The sequence below is a fragment of the Schistocerca serialis genome, chromosome 10, assembly GCF_023864345.2.
Source record: "Schistocerca serialis cubense isolate TAMUIC-IGC-003099 chromosome 10, iqSchSeri2.2, whole genome shotgun sequence".
In the NCBI taxonomy this organism is placed as follows: domain Eukaryota; kingdom Metazoa; phylum Arthropoda; class Insecta; order Orthoptera; family Acrididae; genus Schistocerca; species Schistocerca serialis.
Window position 1 is genome coordinate 192,502,365 of NC_064647.1, and position 20,887 is coordinate 192,523,251.

Sequence of the window (20,887 nt, forward strand, 5' to 3'; positions counted from 1 at the left end):
CGGATGCAAGCCAACACTACCATAAAAAATACAAGTTTTTAAAAATTTTCAACTAAAATTCTATGTTGTGAATGACATGTTAAATTCGTATTTTTCTGAATTTTATCATTAAAATTTGCACACAACTTCATTCTAGTTTTCTGAGTAGATAACACATTCATTCTTCTAGATATATTTATAACAGACAGGATAATTTTCAATAAAGCTGAGTGGACTCACATTAACGTCACCGTTCAATTGTGTAGTTCTCTTAAAATCTAAGAAAGCATCATAAGCTTTTTAATAATTATTTGGTGGATCTAGATTCCACATTTTTTGAGGAAAAATCTCTTTCTTCCATTTTTAATATAGACATTCTGTAATTTAACATGATCGATTAAGGAAGAGCCAACTAACTGATTATTTTTAAAAATTTTCATCTAAAATTCTGCAGCTACACAAAAAGCTCCAGATCATGAAATTCGTTATCATTACTTTTAGTTCTTTTCATTCCTTTATATTTTAATTTAATTTCACCATCTTTAAAAATTGGAAGTCCCAGATATCTATTATTTTATTGAACCTTTCTGGCAACAAATTTTTAAATTTATTATCGAGCTCAAGAGAAATTTTATCACCATATCTAGTTTCTAAACATTCACAATCGGTAATGTAATAACACTCATTTACCTCAAGGTCACTAATCTTTTTAAACAGATTGAAATTGCTTGCATTATTGAGCTTCTTCAGTAGAGTGTCTATTTACATTGAACAAAATTTTAATAATCTTTTAAATTTTTAATCTTTATAAATGTGACTAATGTATGGGATAAATTTCAATTTGACATCTTTGTCGAAAGAAATAATAATCCAAGAGAGAAACAAGTTGAGTGTAATACTTGCAAAGAATATTTTAAACCATCATTAATTATAGAACACTAGAGAAGTCAGGATCATACTACACATGTTAGTACATTAAAGAGAATTTACAGAGAAGATTATGAAAAGTACTTTGATAGCTAGGAGGAAACTGATATAGAAATATGGGAGGAAATTGGAAACTCTGATTCTCTCTTTTCTATGTCCATAAAGCAAATAGTGAATTATAATTTGCCAGTTAATAATTTACCTACAAAATTACAAAATTACATTAAAGCCTATTCGTTACTTTTAAAAGTTTATCACTCTATAACCAAAAAGTTGGACGAAGTAGAATACAACAAAATGCAACTAACTAAGTTATTATATTTATATAAGGAATGTGGTACGAATTTTTTATTTACATTAGAAGACATAGATAAATTATTTAATTTTTAATATCCATAAGGCACTGTATCATAATTTCTTTAGAACAACTCTTTTATCAGACTGAAATGAAAATTCTTTCTTAACCTGTTTCTTTTTAGTATGAACATCTCTGGTCATCTGATTGTATTTTAAATGTATCTTTTATTTTACTTCACTTTCTATTAGCCTTATCATAGATTCACCATTCAACTTTTGAATATTCTTGTAATTTAATGTGAATCCTTTCACCATCATTTCTGTTTTTCCGTCATTTATCTCATAATAGTAACTTCTGGACCTGTTGAAGCCCAATCTGTAATCCAATTATTTCCTAATTCGTTTGTCCATTCACCTAACATACAACCTGTTTCCACAGTATTTTTACCATTATCAATATATACTACTCTAGATACAGAAAATGTTCGACTGCTGTCCTGGCCAGCACATTCTGCAGATCTTTCAGCAATTGAAAACGTCTGGTCAATGGTGGCCGAGCAACTGGCTCGTCACAATACGCCAGTCACTACTCTTGATGAACTGTGGTATCGTGTTGAAGCTGCATGGGCATTTTTAACTGTACACACCATCCAAGCTGTGTCTGACTCAATGCTCAGGCGTATCAAGGCCGTTATTACGGCGAGAGGTGGTTGTCCTGCGTACTGATTCCTCAGGATCTATGCACCCAAATTGTGTGAAAGTCACATGTCAGTTCTAGTATAATATATTTGTGCAATGAATATCATCTGCATTTCTTTTTGGTGTAGCAATTTTAATGGCCAGTAGTGTAATATGAACACCATACCTCAAGAGCATAGACAAAGACATAGTGGCAAATCACAGGAGAAATTTTCGCAAATAGCCTACAGTTGCGTGAACCATCGGCTATGATCCATAGAGATCCATAGAGGAGGCGGCGGTTAGCACCCCGTATGCAAGCCGACCACGGCCGAGCGAATTTCCTGTCATGTCACGGAACTTTTATGGTGCAAACTTAACATGTCTCCATACTGGGGTTTCTAAATGGTGACAGGCAGCATACGTAAGGCAAGTCACTGAATTTTCTCGTCTATTTTATGGTGAAATCAATGAATAACTTTTCCAAATCTATGAAATTACCACCGAAATAGCTGCCAACCTCCGTTTCCAGCTGTAGCCTTATGCTTTTAAAACGAACGTTGTACCGACGACAACACTGAGTTTTACTGTGTTGGTCCACATGTTTTCAGTGTCGCAGTTCTGTGTAACCCGAAATGAACAAGTGTGTGATAGGATGGAAGAGAAGGAATACATGTTGTTGTTATTCTGTCTCCAGAAAGGGCATTAAACTTTTTCCAAAACTGTACAGCCGACTAGTGCTAGTGATATAGATCTTCGGTTCTATGCATCAACTTCATTATATTTTGCACAGTCCATTTTACATTTCTACTATAATTTAGGACCTGCAGAACAGATGTTACTTTGACATATGGTGGTGCTATCCATTGAATTATCACGTCAAGTTCCTCCTGGATCGAGCAGCGTGGAGAAAGATGAAGGACAGCAATGAAAATGTCAACTGACCATTGACACAAAAAATTAGAAGAAGAACAAAGAAATATGCAGAGCAGTGGATGCCGCTATTCTGCCGCCCCCTCCTTACCTGGACTCCCGGTAGCTTTCCTCTTCCTTCCGCTTCTGCAGGCGTTCTTCAAACGCGTTCTGCTCGGCCTCCAGCGCCTCGCGCACCTGCCGCACTATGTCTTCCGCCTGAAACACACACAGGGAAAGGTTCATCTCCGACACTGGCGTGGAAATTTCCTGATCCCCGCGACCATTCTTCAGACTCACACCATCTGAATTCCCCTTAACTTGATCCTTATCCAGTTCAACCTTCGTTATAGTGTTTCGCTGAAAATAACGTTACTGTACAATAGACTGAAGTAAGAAAAATCATGCGATAGCGATGTGCACACATATAGATGGCACCAGTATTGCGTGAACTAGGTATAAAACGGCAGTCCATTTGTGTGGTTGTAAACTATACTCAGATGATTCATATTAAAATGTTTCCGACGTGATTATGGCCGCACGACGGTAACTAATAGGGTTTGAACGCGGAGAAGTACTCCATTTCGGAAATGGTTTGGGAATTCAATATTCTGAGATTCCCAGTATCAAGACTGTGCTAAGAATACCACATTTCAGGTATTGCTTCTCGCCACGGGCAACGCAGTGGTCGAGGGCCTATGCTTAACGAGCTAGTGCAGCGACGTTCGCGTAGAGTTGGCAGTACAGACAAGCTCAAAATTCAAATGGCTCTGAGCACTATGGAACTTAACATCTGAGGTCATCAGTCCCCTAGAACTTAGAACTACATAAACCTAACTAACCTAAGGACATCACACACATCCATGTCCAAGGCAGGATTCGAACCTACGACCGTAGCGGTTGCGCGGTTCCAGACTGAAGCGCCTAGAACCGCTCGGCCACACCGCCCGGCAAAAAACAGACAAGCAACACTGTGTGAAATAACCGAAGAAATCAAAGTCGGACATACGTCGAACATATCCGCTAAGATAGTGTGGCGGAAGATGGCGTTAATGGGCTATGGCAGCAGACGACCGACGCAAGTGTCTTTACTAACAGCACGACATTGCCTGCAGCGCCTTTTCTGGGATCGTGGCCATATCGGTTGGACCCTAGACGAGTGGGTCTGTAAGTCCCGATTTCAGTTCGTAAGAGTTGACGGTAGGATTCGAGTCTGGCGCAGACCCCACGAAGCCATTGACGCAATTTGTCAACAAGATAGTGTGCAAGCTGGTGGTGGCTCCATAACGATGTGAGCTGTGTTTACATGGAATATACTGGGTCATCAAGTCCAAATGAACAATCACTGACTGGAAATGGTTATGTTCAGCTACTTGGCGACCATTTTCAGCCATTCACGCACCTCATGTACCCATACAATGATCTCATGTCACCAGGCAACAAATGTTCACGAATGATCTGAAGAATATTATGGACGATATGAGCGAATGATTTGGCCACACGGATAGCCCGACACGAAGCCCATCGAACGTTTATCGGATATAATCGAGAGGTCACTTTGTGCACAACATCCTGCACAGGCAATACTTTCGCAATTATTGACGTCTGTAATGGCAGTATGGCTCCATATTTCTGCACGAGGCTTCCAACGACTCGTTGAGTCCACGCCACGTCTACACTCGTGCGCATAAATTAAGGATAATGCTGATACATGGTGAAACAACGCTCTGGTGGGCGGTTTGCGGGTTTAAATCACCTCGGGAATGACCATGCGGTGGCGCTCGCAGCAGTCCACATACGCAGCGGTGTGTCGGTGCAGTGAGTAAGTGTGCAGACGTTTTCAGACGTGCTGATGGTGACTGAGTGCTGAAAGTGGCTCAAAGAACACATATTGATGACGTAATGAGGGGTAGAATACTAGGCTGGTCAAACACAGCAGGTCGTAGCACGGGCCCTCCATGTGCCACGAAGTGTGATCTCCATATTATGGCAACGATTCCAGCAGACAGGAAACGTGTCCAGGGGCTACAGTACGGGACGTCCACAGTGTACAACACAAGACCGATATCTCATCATCGGTACCCGCAGACGGCCACGGAGTACTGCAGGTAGCCTTGCTCAGGACCTTACCGCAGCCACTGGAACAGTTGTCTCCAGACACACAGTCTACAGACGACTGAACAGACGTGGTTTATTCGCCCGGAGACCTGCAAGGTGCATTCCACTGACGCCTAGTCACAGGAGAGCCCGTAAAGCCTGGTGTCAAGAACATAGTACATGGTCATTGGAACAGTGGTCCCAGGTTTTGTTCACGGACGAGTCCAGGTCTAGTCTGGACAGTGATTCTCGCCGGGTTTTCATCTGGCGTGAACCAGGAACCAGATACCAACCCCTTAATGTGCTTGAAAGGGAACGTTTATGGAGGTCGTGGTTAGATGGTGTGGGGTGGCATTATGATTGGTGCACGTACACAACTGCAAGTCTTTGACAGAGGAAGTGTAACAGGTCATGTGTATCGGGAAGCCATTTTGCACAAGTATGTCCACTTTTCAGCGGTGCAGTGGGTCCCACTTTCCTCCTGATGGATAATAACGCACGGTCCCACCGAGCTGCCATCGTGGAGGAGTTCCTCGAAACAGAAGATATCAGGCGATGTCGGGGTACACGCGCAGGAAACGGTGGGGCTTTGTAGCGCATGTGTTTCGGGGCGGTGTTCTCAACTTATCACCAATACCGTGGACTTACAGGTATGTGTCGAGTGTGTTCCCTATGTGCCTATGTTATTAGCACCAGTTTTGTGTCGTCGTGTGGCACAACATTCTGGAATTATCCTTAATTTATGAGCATGAGTGTAGATGACACCAGTATAGCGTACACAAGGTATAAAATGGCATTCGATTCGTATAGCTGAAAGTTGTACTCAGATGATTCATGTCAAAAGGCTTCCGACGTGGTAATGACCGCACGATGGTAACTAATAGAGTTTGCCGGCCGCTGTGGCCGAGCGGTTCTAGGCACTTCAGTCCGGAACCGCGCTGCTGCTACGATCGCAGGTTCGAATCCTGTCTGGGGCTGGGATGTGTGTGATGTCCTTAGGTTAGTTAGGTTTAAGTAGTTCTAAGTTCTAGGGGACTGATGACCTCAGACGTCAACTCCCATAGTGATTAGAGCCATTTTTTGAGTACTTTGAAGGGTATTGAAGGCTTATGCTTAAAATGTGAATAAAGAAGTTTAAAAAAATGAGGTCGGTATCTTTTGGGTACCCCTTCGTATTTGGAACAGATGAAGAGAAATTGATAATAACAAAAGATTACAATTAATATGCACTGCGCAACATGCTTAGAGCCATTTGAACCATTTTTAATAGAGTTTGAAAGCGGAATAGTAGTTAGAGTTGGACACACGGGCACTCCATTTCGGAGGTGGTTTGGAAATTCAATATTTCGAGATTCACAGTATCAAGGCAGTGCCGAGGATACCACATTTCAGGCATTGCTTCTCTCCACGGGCAACGCAGTGGTCGAAGGCCTTTGCTTAACGACGTTTGCGTAGAGTTGGCACTGCAAATAGACAAGCAACACTGTGTGAAATAACCGCAGAAATCAATGTGGGACGTAAGACGAATGTATCCGTTGAGATGGTGCGGTGAAATCTGGCGTTAATGGGCTATGGCAGCCAAAAACCGACGCAAGTGCCTTTACTAACAGTACGAAGTCGCCTGCAGCGCCTTATCTGGGCTCCTCACCATATCTGTTGGACCATACGCGAGTGGGTCAGAGGAGTCTCGATTTTAGGTGTTAAAAGTTACCGTAGGATTCGAGTCGGGTGCAGACCCCAAGAAGCCATGGACCCAAGTTGTCAGCTGGCTGCTGTGGCCGTGCGGTTCTAGGCGCTTCAGTCCGGAACCATGCGGCTGCTACGGTAGCAAGTTCGAATCCTGCCTCGGGCATGGATGTGTGTGATGTCCTTAGGTTAGTTAGGTTTAAGTAGTTCTAAGTCTAGGGGACTGATGACCTCAGATGTCAAGTCCCATAGTGCTCAGAGCCATTTGAACCCAAGTAGTCAACAACAGTGTGCAAGCTGGTGGTGTATCCATAACGGTGTGGACTGTGTTTATATGGAATAGACTGGAACCTCTGGTCCAACTGAACCAATCGTTGACTGGAAATGGTTATGGTCGGCTACTTGGCGACCATTTGCAGCTGTTACGCACTTCATGTTCCCATGCAATCATTTCATGTCACAGAGCCGCGATTGTTCACGACTGGTTCGAAGAACTTTCGGGACAATTCGAGCGAATGATTTGGCCACCAGATATCCCGACATGAAGCTCATCGAACATTTATGGCACATAATCGAGAGGTCAGTTCGTTCAATAAATCCGGCATGGGCAACATTTTCGCAATTATCGACGGCTGTATAGGCAGTGGGGCTCCACATTTCTGCATGAGACTTCCAACGGCTTGTGAGTCCATGCCACATCCAGTTGCTGCGCTACGCTGGGGGAGGGGGGGGGGGGGAGGGATTCTGTCGTGATGACGTGATATTAGGAGGTCTCCCACGACTTTTGTATCTCAGTGTAGGTCAGAAACGAAAGCCCCCCCCCTGTATCTTTAACTCTTGTTGTTGTTGTTGTCTCTCAGGTATACTCGGGGTGTTTGTCTAATGGCGTGCTTCCGGGTGTTCTGCTGAGCTGTTGTTTTGTTTTTATGCGCTGCTCTCCAGAACACCAAGAAACACACCATCGTCGTAGTCTGAAGACTGGTTTGATGCACCTCTCTGCGCTACTGTGTCCTGTGTAAGAGTCTTAATTTCTGCATCGCTACTGCGACCTACATCCTACTGAATCTGCTTACTGTATTCATTTCTTAGTCTCCCTCTACATTCTTTTTACCTCTCACACTTCCATCCATCACCAAAAACTGGCGATTCCTCGACTCAGGATGTATTATATCTACCAGTCCACTCTGTTATTTACAATGTGCCATATATTTGTTTCTTACTCTGTTCTGATCAGTACCTATTCATCACTTATTCGATCTACATATTCTCAGCACTCTCTGTAGCACCAAATTTCTAAAGCTTCTATTCTGTTCTGATATGAAGCTCTTATGGAGGTATTTCACTTCTGTACGTGACTACACTGTTAACCAATGACTTCACAAAAACTTCCTACCATCCACAAAAATGGCGCTGAGCACTATGGGACTTAACAGCTGTGGTCATCAGTCCCCTAGAACTTAGAACTACTTAAACCTAACTAACCTAAGGACATCACACACATCCATGCCCGAGGCAGGATTCGAACCTGCGACCGTAGCAGTCGCACGGTTCCGGACTGGGCGCCTAGAACCGCGAGACCACCGCGGCAGGCCTACCATCCACATTTCTATTCGATGTTTACAAATACGACTTTTACAGAGTTCGTATTCTACGCATTGACATTCTGTGTTGAGGTTGAGCGACGACTGTCGCCAGGGAAGTAACGGTAAGGGGGGGGGGGGGCAATAATTTTCGCCATATTGCTCAGCTCTGACAACACACATACGGTTTTTGCGTCGTACCAGTCAGGTAGTATGTACGGTAGGAATCTGACGCACACAAGTAATAACGTTCCATGGAAGCATTTTTTTACACAGTCCTTTATGTGGTACTTATTTGTAGCAAATAATATGAAATTACATTATCCTGGTTGTGATACAACTATTCACTGAATAAGAAGGGAATGATATCTACAATATTTATTTAACTTTTACATTACGAAAAATTTAAACCACAATTGCAACAGAGCAGTAAACTGAACATGGACTATAGTAAATAAAAGACAAAAAAAAAGTCAGAATCGAATCAAATGTCGGCGTTAAATCGAACTTCAAAATCTGTAATTAGTCAGATTTAAGTTTAGATTCTGATGAAAGAACATCCACATATTTCAGTTGGAAGCACGCTGTCGTTTATTTTTATTTGGACTTCAAAGTCTGGCTCGATTCAGCTCAACTTAATCCCCAAGTCTTCTTCAGTACTTAGTCTGTTATTGTATTTAATATACAAGAACTCAGACGACCCACATCTCGCATATGTACCTAGCAACAAACGGGACCAAAAAGTGAATTATTTGTTTGAAAAGAGAATGGTATTCTGTTTTTGTCCACATCCAAAAAGAGAGCAGAATTTTCTTTTTGAAACCACCTTCCATTCAACTGTCGCTAGTCACGACGATGAAAGTTTCTTTCGTGATTACTTCTTCGGGTACTTTTCCTGAAAATGGATTTCTTAGACAGTCATATTTTGTGTAATCATCTGGAAAGTACTTTTCAAAACCTCTCTGAAGATTCCGAGTTCGAGTCTTGGTCCGGCACACAGTTTTATTCTGCCAGGAAGTTTCATATCAGCTCACACTCCTCTGCAGCGTGAAAATCTCATCCTTTGTGAAGGGCCTTTAAATGTATAATAACGTCTTGAACTAAATCTTCCATGGGAGCAAGTTCATTGTCTTACAAAAATGATATAAGGATAGGGAATGCGAAAAAGTTATTGTTCAGCACTTCAGAACTAAACAAAGTCGACTTTCTATGGAATGACGAAATTCTTTTACCGGCTAAGAAAGCTGTTGTGCCTAGTTTTGTAGGCCCATTTTCAGTATCTGAAGTCTGTCAGAGATATCAGCTAAATAGGCCAACCTTGATAACCACTGATCATAGGGGATAAAAAGTTTCATGTCATTCTTTTTATCACTGAGAAAAATAAAATCCTCGGACCTCATTTCAAGTAATCGGTTTAAAATATTACCCTGGGATAGCTGTCTTACGTGAGTATGAAGAAGCTAACTTTTAATAGCTTGAATTGAACGTAAGTTTAGAACCCTTACTGTGGTGACGTTTGTAATCTTTAGACCATCTGTCAAAACTATATGAAGAGTTTCGGGTACATCCTCAGAAGCCAGCGCTTCTCGGTGTACTACATGGCGTGTGCTTTGACTATCAGGCGCAACTTTGTCATTTTTGCTGACAGTGCTGCTAAGCGTAGGATTGCCATCCCTTCCGATACATCGGGACCGTCAGCGTTATGGACCTTCCTGTCCCGACATCCCGACAGGATCCAGCATTGTCTCGATTTTTCGAAATCCTGTTACGAGATTGGCTAAAGAACTGAAGTAATGCCATCCGTTAGCGCAGCATATAAATGCAGCCTCAATTGGTTATATTTATGTCAACAGGTTTATGTTGACAACGTCGTCTCACAGATGGTGTTGCATGTTGCGTATCCTGTATCGACGATGCAGGCACCTTCTAGATATGCCGTCATGATTCAAGAAATACTGCGAATTCTATTAGACAAATTAATCGCTGGTTGTGGAGACAATACCAATATCAGTTTCGGACGGCTTCATCGAGGCGGCCAGCGGAATATGTTTCACCAGATTAAAGAAGAACTAGACAATTGGATGCCCTGCCCATATTCTACACAACACCGTATGAAGAGCTGCTGGATTATTAGCTGTCAACACTGAAATAATTGTCATGAAAATATTTAATTATTTTTAAATATGCACGGTAAGGACAGAGAAGCTGAAAGCGTTCTGCTTATACGTTGATGTCAGTCATCTCCCCTCTCACTGAAAAACAAGATGGCTGTCATTAATGCCCATAGTTGAGAGAATTCTTAATCTTTGGATTAGATTAAACAATTTTATGACGCCGAAGGCAAGCAAGCTAAAATAATTTGAAATTTTTTCAGTAGTCCGATCACTGAAATTTACATGTTTCTGCAGTGAAACTTAGCTCTGAGAGAAAAAATATAAAAATCGTCGAGAAGAATAACGTCTCAATAATTGAAATAAGAAATATATTGATCGACACTCAAAGATGTCTCAGTGGAAGGAAGACTGACAATTCCATTGGCATGCAAACAAAGATGAATTTTCAACAAACTAAAGAATCAGAACCCTAAAGAAGAAATAATTACTTTTGAATTCGAAATTTGAAGACCAGAAAATGGCTTTTTCCACCAGAGCATTTGACTGCTTAGAGAAATGGGCTATTTCTTTTAATAAATATCAAGTATTTGATTGGATGACGCCATCTGAAACCCTAAACTGGTTGATGATTCAAAAAACTATTGTATAACTGACTAAAACTGGTGTGAAGATATCTTGTTTCTCGGAATATATGTATCTGAAGGGCTTTTTAGAAATTAAGCGTGACTCAGAAGAGTGGAAGTCTAAACGATCTGTGGAAGAAAGGTGGATTTACTTTCTTAAGGAAACGGAAAATCCTAAACACAAATGCCAACTGCTGAAATTGTGCGAGTTCTTGTTTTCTATTACCGCACACAACGCCACTATAGAAAGAGAATTTTCGCTGATGTCGGCCCAGTGGACTGATGAAAAAGAAATCAGCTGCTGCGTGGGACTGTGGAATCAATCTTAAAGTGCCAGTTAAACTACAAGCTGACTTGCATGGAGTTTTATCAACACATAAAAGGAAAAAAGACTTGCTTGAAAAGGTGAAATCTTCCGGAAAACATGGTGTACCAGCAACTTCTGCCGCAACAAGTCCCACGTAATTGTGTTCTAAATGAAAAGTAATTATATTAAATAAAATTTTTGCTTAATTTCTACACCACCACCTCAGAGTATCCCAAAGGGGTCCCAGCTAGATATAGCAGCACTAGTTAAATGATTATACATTGCTTTGGCCCCGTCTATACAAATACCAACACATTTTTTCCAAGTAAAGGTCAATAGCATTGAAAATATTTTCTGTTGATAGACAAAACGAAAAAACGAGTAATAGCGCCGTATTTGTGACATCTGTACTCTCGTCTATTTGAAGAGCGAAATAAGCGCACTCTTGTAGTCGTAATACCCGTTTCTTCAATACTGGAAGACATGTCTTCAATTCTCTTTTTTACCTTATTGTTGGATAACGGAACTTCTTAATTTTTCGTTATTACTGTACAACACTAATCATTCACTACAGTCGAGAATGCAAGAATTTTAGTGTGATGCTGTTGACTACGGTGAACTACACGTTTGCAGAATATGCCGACATGATGTATTGTGCGGCTAAGCTCGTCAGTTGTACACGGAGCATTTTCCACACTGGCACACACCTTCGGTCTCCCTCTCTGCTTCCAGAGCACTGCCAGGGATTCTCTGAGACAGATAGATTCACCACCAGCAGGGCCGACTGTGGTGCGCCCACAGCTGCACCGCACCACATTGTACTCCATGTAGTGGAAAACCGTGTGACAACAAGCACCAGAAACGTGGTAGGCAGGCTGAATGTGGATCAGCAAAATGTCTGTCTGGCATGATCTGCATGAGCAGCAGCTACACTCCGACCTCCCGTTACGATTTTTCGTCACAAGCCGACTTTTGCAAGTGGTTCTTGCACTGTTGTTTGGATGAGCCCAGCTCCCCATGGCGGATCCTTTTCACGGATGAAGTCAAGTTCACCAGCTAAGGTGTTCTCTGTTCCTACAACTTATGTGTGGACCAATGAAAATCCACTTGCTGTGCACTCCCAAGGGTTTCAGCAACAATGCGGTCTGAACATTTGGCTAGGGTTCCTGGATGGATGTTCGACTGGGGCACATGAGGGTGATTCAAATGAGGACCTTAAAGGTTCCATGAAATTTCTAAAAGTTTTGTGATGTATTTGCCAGGTTCCTTGAGGTTCACAAAGTGATCGACAGGTGGCAGAGTGATGATACAGCACGGGAGAAGGCAACAAGATGGCCGACCCGCTGTCAACACACACTGACTGAGCAGCGATATGCGATGCGTTTTTTGTGCAGTGAGGGTGTCAAACCAATCGAAATTCATCGCAGAATTACAGCGCAGCACGGTGATTCGTGTTTATCGTTGCAGCACGTGTACGAGCGGTGTACAAACTTTAAAAGCGGTGTAGCGTCTGTCAAGACCAGGACAAGCTCACCACGTAATGATAGGCGAGAACATTGCTTTAGTGGAGGAGCTTCTAAAGGAGAACAGACCGAATCTCTGAACAAAATACCCGCAAATTTGAACAGTGGTATTGGTTCAGCACATACTATTATTCACAACCTATTGCACTTCAATAAGATGTCTGCAAGACGCCTATGAAGAACTTTTGCATCGTTTCCACGACGTAGGTGAAGCGCATTTTTGAGAAAAATTGTTACAGGCGATGAGGCTTGGTTCCATTGTCGCCAACAAGAAACGGAAAGGTCAAGCAAGGAATGGCGCCACAACTCATTGCCGAAACCAAAAGAATTCCGCACTCAACCGTCTGCTGGAAAAGTCATGCTTATTTTCTTCTGGGATGCAAATGGATTAATTTTGGAGCGTTACATCGAAAGGGAGTGACGGTAACCAATACTTCTACGACAGCAAATAATTCCACTGACAGATCAACCCCACTCCCACACTCCATGAATTCGGTATCGATGATGAAGTTAATTATTTGGTTAAGGAATCCATCACAAACAGGAAATCTTAACTGAAATTTCTCGCAAAAATATCCGAATCATTCGAAACAATAACAGGTGTCAGGCAGGAAGATGAACCGTCACCCGCGTACTGTAACTGGCTTGAAAAATAAAAATCATCCGAGAGTGGTAAGAAGCACTACCAAAGACAGATGTGAATAATGGAAAACTAGGACTATAAGAGAAAGGATTCAAAACCAACAGTTTCTCTTTCGCTAGTGACCTAGAGATATTTACCAGATACACAAATTCGGCCATAACTCTGAGGAATTATATAGAAAAATTGTTAGGAAACATGACTAAAAATAACGACTTACAAGTAGAAATAAATAAGTAACACACTAGGTGCCTCAAAATAATTATAAACAGACTTTGAGAGGCTCAAAAAAGTTCAAAAAAATCAAAGATTTAAGAGATGTCACTTAGATCAAAGGACTGCATAAAGAAACAAATGGTACCACAGACTAAAAGTCTGTGACTGAATACCTACTCTGCAAAAGCTTCTGTAACTAAATATTATACCATTGTAATAAGATCTCGAGGAGTCAAACCAACAGAGCATATTACGTTACTGAGAGTAGGACAAATGGAGATAATACAGAAGAATCCTTCGAAAAATTCTTGATCCGTACTCTGATGACGATGGGCAACACTTGCTAAGGAGCGACAACGAACTCAGTAGCAAAAGCCCACAAAAAAAGTGCGTCCGAACTGGCCTCGGCAGGCCCAACGGCACCGACCGGCCGCCGTGTCATCCTCACCCACAGGCGTCAGTGGATGCGGAGATGGAGGGGCATGTGGTCAGCACACCGCTCTCCCGGCCGTATGTCAGTTTACGAGACCGGAGCCGTTACTTTTCAGTCAAGTAGCTCCTCAGTTTGCCTCACAAGGGCTGAGTGCACCCCGCTTGCCAACAGCGCTCGGCAGACCGGATGGTCACCCATCCAAGTGCTAGCCCAGCCCGACAGCGCTTAACTTCGGTGATCTGACGGGAACCGGTGTTACCACTGCGGCAAGGCCGTTGGCAAAACCCCACAAAGTGTCAGACAAAATTCAGAGAGTTTCCTTTGACGAATAAAAAATGAGGGAAACATGATACCTAAACAAATATTCCAGTACAAAAAAATAAAAGGAAGTCACTCAATCAATGAACCTCAAAGAAGAAATGAATGTTTCTCTTTTAGATATCCAGAACAAAGAAAAAGGTTAGAAACTAATTAAAGAACTCCGACGTTTTTCAAGAAAAAGAAAAATACTAAATAAATAAAAATATTCACCGAGTAACAGACTTAAAGACTGAAAAAGTACTGGTAAGAAGAAAGGAACACCAGAAATAAGAAACAAGTGACGGTGGTCCATAGTCATCAAGATTCAATACAGCAATGGCAGCCACTGTCTCGAAGATATATATGACTCTAAAACACTAAGGAGCCTACACAAATTTTTTCACTCTTGACTAACACACTCATTTAATTCACTATGACATGACATTAACTCTCGGTTTGATTACACGGTCTTTAAACATATTTAAACCTAATTTGACCAGTCGGTTTTGTTAGCTGTTATACGAGGCACATTGCTACAAATGAAAAGGTGGAAGGACCGAGTTTATTGTTCCGTCTTATCCCAAATAATGGGAGACACACCCTTGGATTACACGTAGATCCGCTAGTAACTGGACCAGTGATGGACCCGTCCCAGCAACTGCCTCGCAAAGGATTTAGGAACAGCCTGTGTATGAACCCGCCTGCTCTGAATGGGATCAAAGTGCTTGCCTCGATCTGAGAGTCAGTTTTCTCATACAGTTATGTACTCTATAAACCATTCTGGGTGATCGATGTTTCATAATTAATCAGTCCGTGTCACGTACGGATAGAGGAATTAGTCTCCGCATACATCAGCTAATCTTTCTTATCACGTACTTAATACTCTGAAGTGAAATATACGATAGAGACAACAGAACTTCAAATACGTGTTGATTTAGCTTTAGATTATCGAACAGCACACAAAGAGAAGAACTCCAGTTTTATTCCTGCAATTTAGATTTAAAGATACCTGAAGAGCGAACGGATGATCAATATGCGTCAGTTTTCAATATCTTTCTTCATCATTTTCGAAGGAGAACTGTACTTGTGGGTTAGTGGCTGATAAAATATTTATTTTGTAAAAGAAAGTCTAGGTGTAGTGTTATTCTTTCTATTTTCTTTAGTTGTGTTTCATTTTTTGCAACTAGTTTCTCGATCGCTCCTGTAAAAAAATACTAAGTTAAGAGTGCTCTGACCCTATCGCCCTCAGTTGTAAGGTACATCTGCTATATCAAACTTTTAAGTTTTTCTGGTTCAGAAGATCAATTAAAATCGCTGTGTCTCATTGTTGCACATATTTTATACCATGTGATTTCTGTGGATCACTTGTTTCTGTTCCTGCATGTTCGTAGCAGGTGGCAGTATCTGTTTGAAGAAAGCCGTTTATCGCAATGTCAGCATGGGTTCGAGATAGAAAGTTCTGTATGTTTTCAGTAACTTTTAACTAGGATATGTTTATAATATACTGTAATATGGTGACATACCGTGCTGCATCGAACAAGCCATTGCTTATTGCATTACAACACTAGAGCCGGCCGCTGTGGCCGAGCGTTTCTAGGCGCTTCAGTCCGGAACCGCGCTGCTGCTACGGTCGCAGGTTCGAATCCTGCCTCGGGGATGGATGTGTGTGACGTCCTTAGGTTAGTTAGGTTAAAGTAGTTCTAAGTCAAGGGGACTGATGACGTCAGATGTTATGTCCCATAGTGCTTAGAGCCATTTGAACTCCAACTACCAGAATCGCTTTTTGGTCAGAAGTATGCCCAGTTACAGTAATTAAAACGTCAACTTTTGTTGAATTGTTTGTTAGAAACTGTAAAAACTGTCTCACTGTGACTTAGCGTTAGTTTCTTTTCTACAAGCTATGAGCTTATGTCTTGAAATGCACAATTTGAAGCCGGCCGCTGTGGTCGAGCGGATCTAGGCGCTTCAGTCCGGAACCGCGCTGCTGCTACGGTCACAGGTTCGAATGCTGTCTTGGACATGGATGTGTGTGATGTCCTTAGGTTAGTTAGGTTTAAGTAGTTCTAAGTCTAGGGGACTGATGACCTCAGATGTTAAATGGTTCAAATGGCTCTAAGCACTATGGGACTTAACATCTGACGTCATCAGTCCCCTTGACTTAGAACTACTTAAACCTAACTAACCTAAGGACATCACACACATCCATCCCCGAGGCAGGATTCGAACCTGCGACGGTAGCAGCAGCGCGGTTCCGGACTGAAGCGCCTAGAACCGTTCGGCCACAGCGGCCGGCAGATGTTAAGTCTCATAGTGCTTAGAGCCATTTGAACCATTTTTGAACAACACTGGAGCAACATATTTTTTTCCCCGGAGTAGCGCTGGGTCTACATTCGGCAACGACCTATACTTCCACAACACAATGGCAGTTTTCATAAATTTTGGGTTTTATGATTGATTCTTTTACATAAGTATCTGGGTTATTTTCTAACAAGAATAGTATTCACTTTGAACATGAGCTGAAATTTTGGTGACGCATACAGCTTTTTAAAAATTTGATATTTTTGTCTTATTTTCTCCCGGTGCGCAGCTCGTAGTCTCGCGGTAGCGTTCTCGCTTTCCGAGCACGGGGTCCCGTGTTTGATTCGATTCGCAGGCGGGGTCAGGGATTTTCACCTGCCTCGAGATGACTGGGTGTTGTTTTGTCGTCTTCATCATTATCATTCATCCCCTTTACGGTCGGAGTAAGGGAATGGAAACCACCTCCACTAGGACCTTGCCTAGTACGGCGGTGCGGCTCTCCCACATCGTCCCCTACGCTCTGTTACGGAGTATGAGACTTCACCATCATCATTTTCTCCCGGAACAGCGCATTGATCACCAATACACAATGAGGTGACGGAAGTCATGAGGCAGCGACATGCACATACACACGCGATGGTAGTATCGCGTACATCAGGTATAAAAGGGCTGTGCATTGCCTGTGTTGTCACTTGTACTCAGACGAGTTATGTTAAAAGGTTTCCGACGTGATTACCACAGCACGGCGGGAATTAACAAGCTTTGAGCGTGGAATAGTGGTTTGAGCTAGGCGCATTGGACATTCCATTTCGGAAATCGTTATGGAATTCAATATTGCGATATCTACCGTGTGAATAGTTTGTCGAGAATACCAAATTTCAGGTACTACCTGTTGTGGCGTAACAAGACAGCTACGCCACACTGAAGTAGCCGAAAGGCACGCGTAAACTTAAGTAGGCTAGGTAGAGGTCTGAAACAGGATACTTATTAATGTTATAAAGAAAAGTATGTAGCTACTAGAACACTTAACTTTTTATATAGTCCTTTGGTTTACAACGTTCTTGGTGATACAAGTGAGACTCTATCTTGAGGTACATGCAATGTTACAAATGGCGCCTTGCTAGGTCGTAGCCATGGACTTAGCTGAAGGCTATTCTAACTGTCTGCTCGGCTAATGAGCAATGCATGCTAACTATCTGCTCGGCTAATGAGCGATGCTTCGTCCGTGTAGTCGCTAGCAATCTCGTCCGTACAACTGGGGCGAGTGCTCGTCCGTATCTCCAGACCTGCCTTGTGGTGGCGCTCGGTCTGCGATCATACAGTGGCGACACGCGGGTCCGACATGTACTAAATGGACCGCGGCCGATTTAAGCTACCACCTAGCAAGTGTGGTGTCTTGCGGTGACACCACACTACCTGTCACCACGGACAATGCAGTGGCCGATGGCCTTCACTTAACGACCGAGAGCAGTGTCGCTTGGGTAGAGTTGTCAGTGCTAACAGACAAGCAAGACTGAGTGAAATAACTGCAGAAAGCAATGTGGGACCTATGACGAACGTATCCGTTAGCACAGTGCGACGAAATTTGGCGTTAATAGTCTATGGCAGCAGAAGACAGATGCGAATGTCTTTGCTAACAGCACGACATCGTCCGTAGCACCTCTCCGGGGCTCGTGACCGTAACGGTTGGATCCTAGACGACTGTAAGACCGTGGCCTGATCAGATGAGTCCCGGTTTCAGTTGGAACGAGGTGATGGTAGGAGTTGAGTGTGGCGCACTTCCCAAGAAGCCATGGACCCGAGCTTTCAACAAGACACCGTGCAAGCTGTTGGTGACTCCATAACGGTGTGGGCTGTGTTTACATGGATAATTGACTTGAAGTGGCTGTGTTCGGCTAATTGGACGCCATTTGAGGCCATGCATGGATTTCATGATCCCAGACGATTGAATTGTCACCAGGCCACAAATGTTCGTGACTCGTCTGCAGAATATTCTATACAATTCCAGGTAATGAATTGGCCAACCAGTCCTACGCAGACATACGGGGTCTTCAAAAAGTCTTTCCGCAGCGCCGTACAATTGTTAGCCGCGCGTATGATTGTTTGCCTGCCCGAGTTACTTCCTTTCAAGAGGACTCTCCCAACATTCCACTGTTTCGTTTATCTCAGCCAGCGTCAGTAGTATCGTTGGTGTGTGTCGTTACGTGTTGACGTGAACGTTTAAGCTTAGTCCCTTTGTTCGTTTGTTTCGTTTTTGTCACTGTTAAAATGGTAACCATTGAAGAACAATTGTTCAAAGCTGGCCCTAAATACACAGCTTCAGTTCGTCAAACATTTAATTCAGTTTTTCCGGAGACGACACTCCCACATCGCGATACTGTGCGAGATTTGATTAACAAATTTCGAAGTACGGGTTCAGTGACAGATGCACCGAAAAGTGGTCGTCCTAGCGTTTTGTCTGAGGATAAACTACTCGATATTTGCGAAAATGTGTCCATGAGTCCGAACAGGTCAGTAAGAAAACTCGCCCAGGAAATCGATGTTAGTGTCGGAACGCCCCAAACAGCTCTAAGGAAAAAATTAGAACTTTTCCCATACAATGTGACACTCGTGCAGGAACTGAAAAAATACTGATCATGGCAAGAGACTGCATTATTGTCAATGGTTCAAAAATTTCGTTGAGCAGAATGGAAGGGATATTCTTAATGAAACGTTTTTCACTGATGAGGCGTGGTTTCATTTATCCGGGTACACGAACTCGCAAAATTCTCGTATATGGAGTACTGCAAATCCATTGTGTCTTCATGAGGAACCACTTCATTCTGTGAAAATACGTGTTTGGATTGCAATTTCTAGACGTTGGTTTGTGGGTCTCATATTTTTCAACGAAACAATAAACTCACAACGATGCTGCAGTGATATTCTGTACCCATTCATAGGAGAACTTGTGTTAAGTGAAATACTGAACGGTTATTTTCAAAAAGATGGTGCAACCGCGCATACAGCTCACGTTTCAATGTCACTGCTTGCAGATGTTTTTGGTGATCGCATAATTTCACAGGGACTTTGGCCTCCACGATCGCCTGACCTAACACCATTCTTCTGGGGTGCAGCGAAAGCAACTGTGTATAAAAACCGTCCAAAATCCATCGATGAATTGAAAACTTCAGTGTCCACTCTCACTGCTTCTGTTACAAAAGAAATGTTACAGCTTGTTTTTGGAAACATGATCAGACGAATTTAATTTTGTATTCAACAACAGGGGGACACTTTCAACATTTAATGTGAAAATTTGTAAGTAAAACTGAATATTCAATGAATTAATAACTTGTGTTTCACTGAGTTTAATTTCGGTATATTCACTGCGGCATACGGCACGCATGGCTAACAGTCATACGGCACTGCGGAGAGACTTTTTGAACACCTCGTATATACCTGTCAGTTCTGTAGTCACGCTGGATTGACAGGCTGAACGGGTCCCGTGAAGCTTGCCAGCCTAGCGGAAACACAAGCTAACCAGCTTTGATCACTACGCTTTAGTACGCGTGCACTCTTGTGGCAGGCTAGGGTGCTTTAATGATTAAGGCGGAGACAATGGCAGGCAGGGCTTGTGCAACAGCCTGTAGCGGTTAGTGTGGGGACTCGCTAATACAGGGTGATTCCGTCAAAGAGTTACAAACTTCCTAGAATGATGAAGAAGGATAAAGTTATCAAAATGAGGTAGGGGACCGTATACAGGGAACAACCGAGTCGAAATCATAAGGGAAACTCGCTCTGATACTTCCGACAGTGGACTAGATCTACAGGTACTGTCATTGATAAGACAGTGGGGTAGGAAACTTTCAGATGGACCAAACATGGGCTCTAAAATGCTTACCTTAAGAGTTACGAGCACTTGTTCACCTTTGATACTATAAAACACATCTGATCTCCTAAAAGCCCTTTCGTTTCCATGTACTTTTGGAGGAGCTACTACGGGCCAAAACAAAAAAAAAGTCCAGTAAATATGGACACAGAAATCTATACTTTTTACATACATCTACATCTATATTTATACTCCGCAAGCCACCTAACGGTGTGTGGCGGAGGGCACTTTACGTGCCACTGTCAGTACCTCCCTTTCCTGTTCCAGTCGCGTATGGTTCGCTGGAAGAACGACTGCCGGAAAGCCTCCGTGCGCGCTCGAATCACTCTAATTTTACATTCGTGGTCTCCTCGGGAGGTATAAGTAGGGGGAAGCAATATATTCGATACCTCATCCAGAAACGCACCCTCTC

The 20,887-nt window shown here is 42.7% G+C and overlaps 1 protein-coding gene and 1 pseudogene across 1 annotated transcript in view; both read right to left on the reverse strand.

Annotated features, from left to right (window-relative positions):
• Positions 1-20,887, reverse strand: part of LOC126424670 (trichohyalin-like) — a 187,267-nt gene that overhangs the window by 131,987 nt on the left and 34,393 nt on the right. The window contains exon 5 of the mRNA XM_050087400.1: positions 2,906-3,012. Coding sequence (XP_049943357.1) covers positions 2,906-3,012 — 107 coding nt within the window. The remainder of the gene's footprint in view (positions 1-2,905; positions 3,013-20,887) is intronic.
• Positions 14,175-14,292, reverse strand: LOC126425631 (5S ribosomal RNA; annotated as a pseudogene).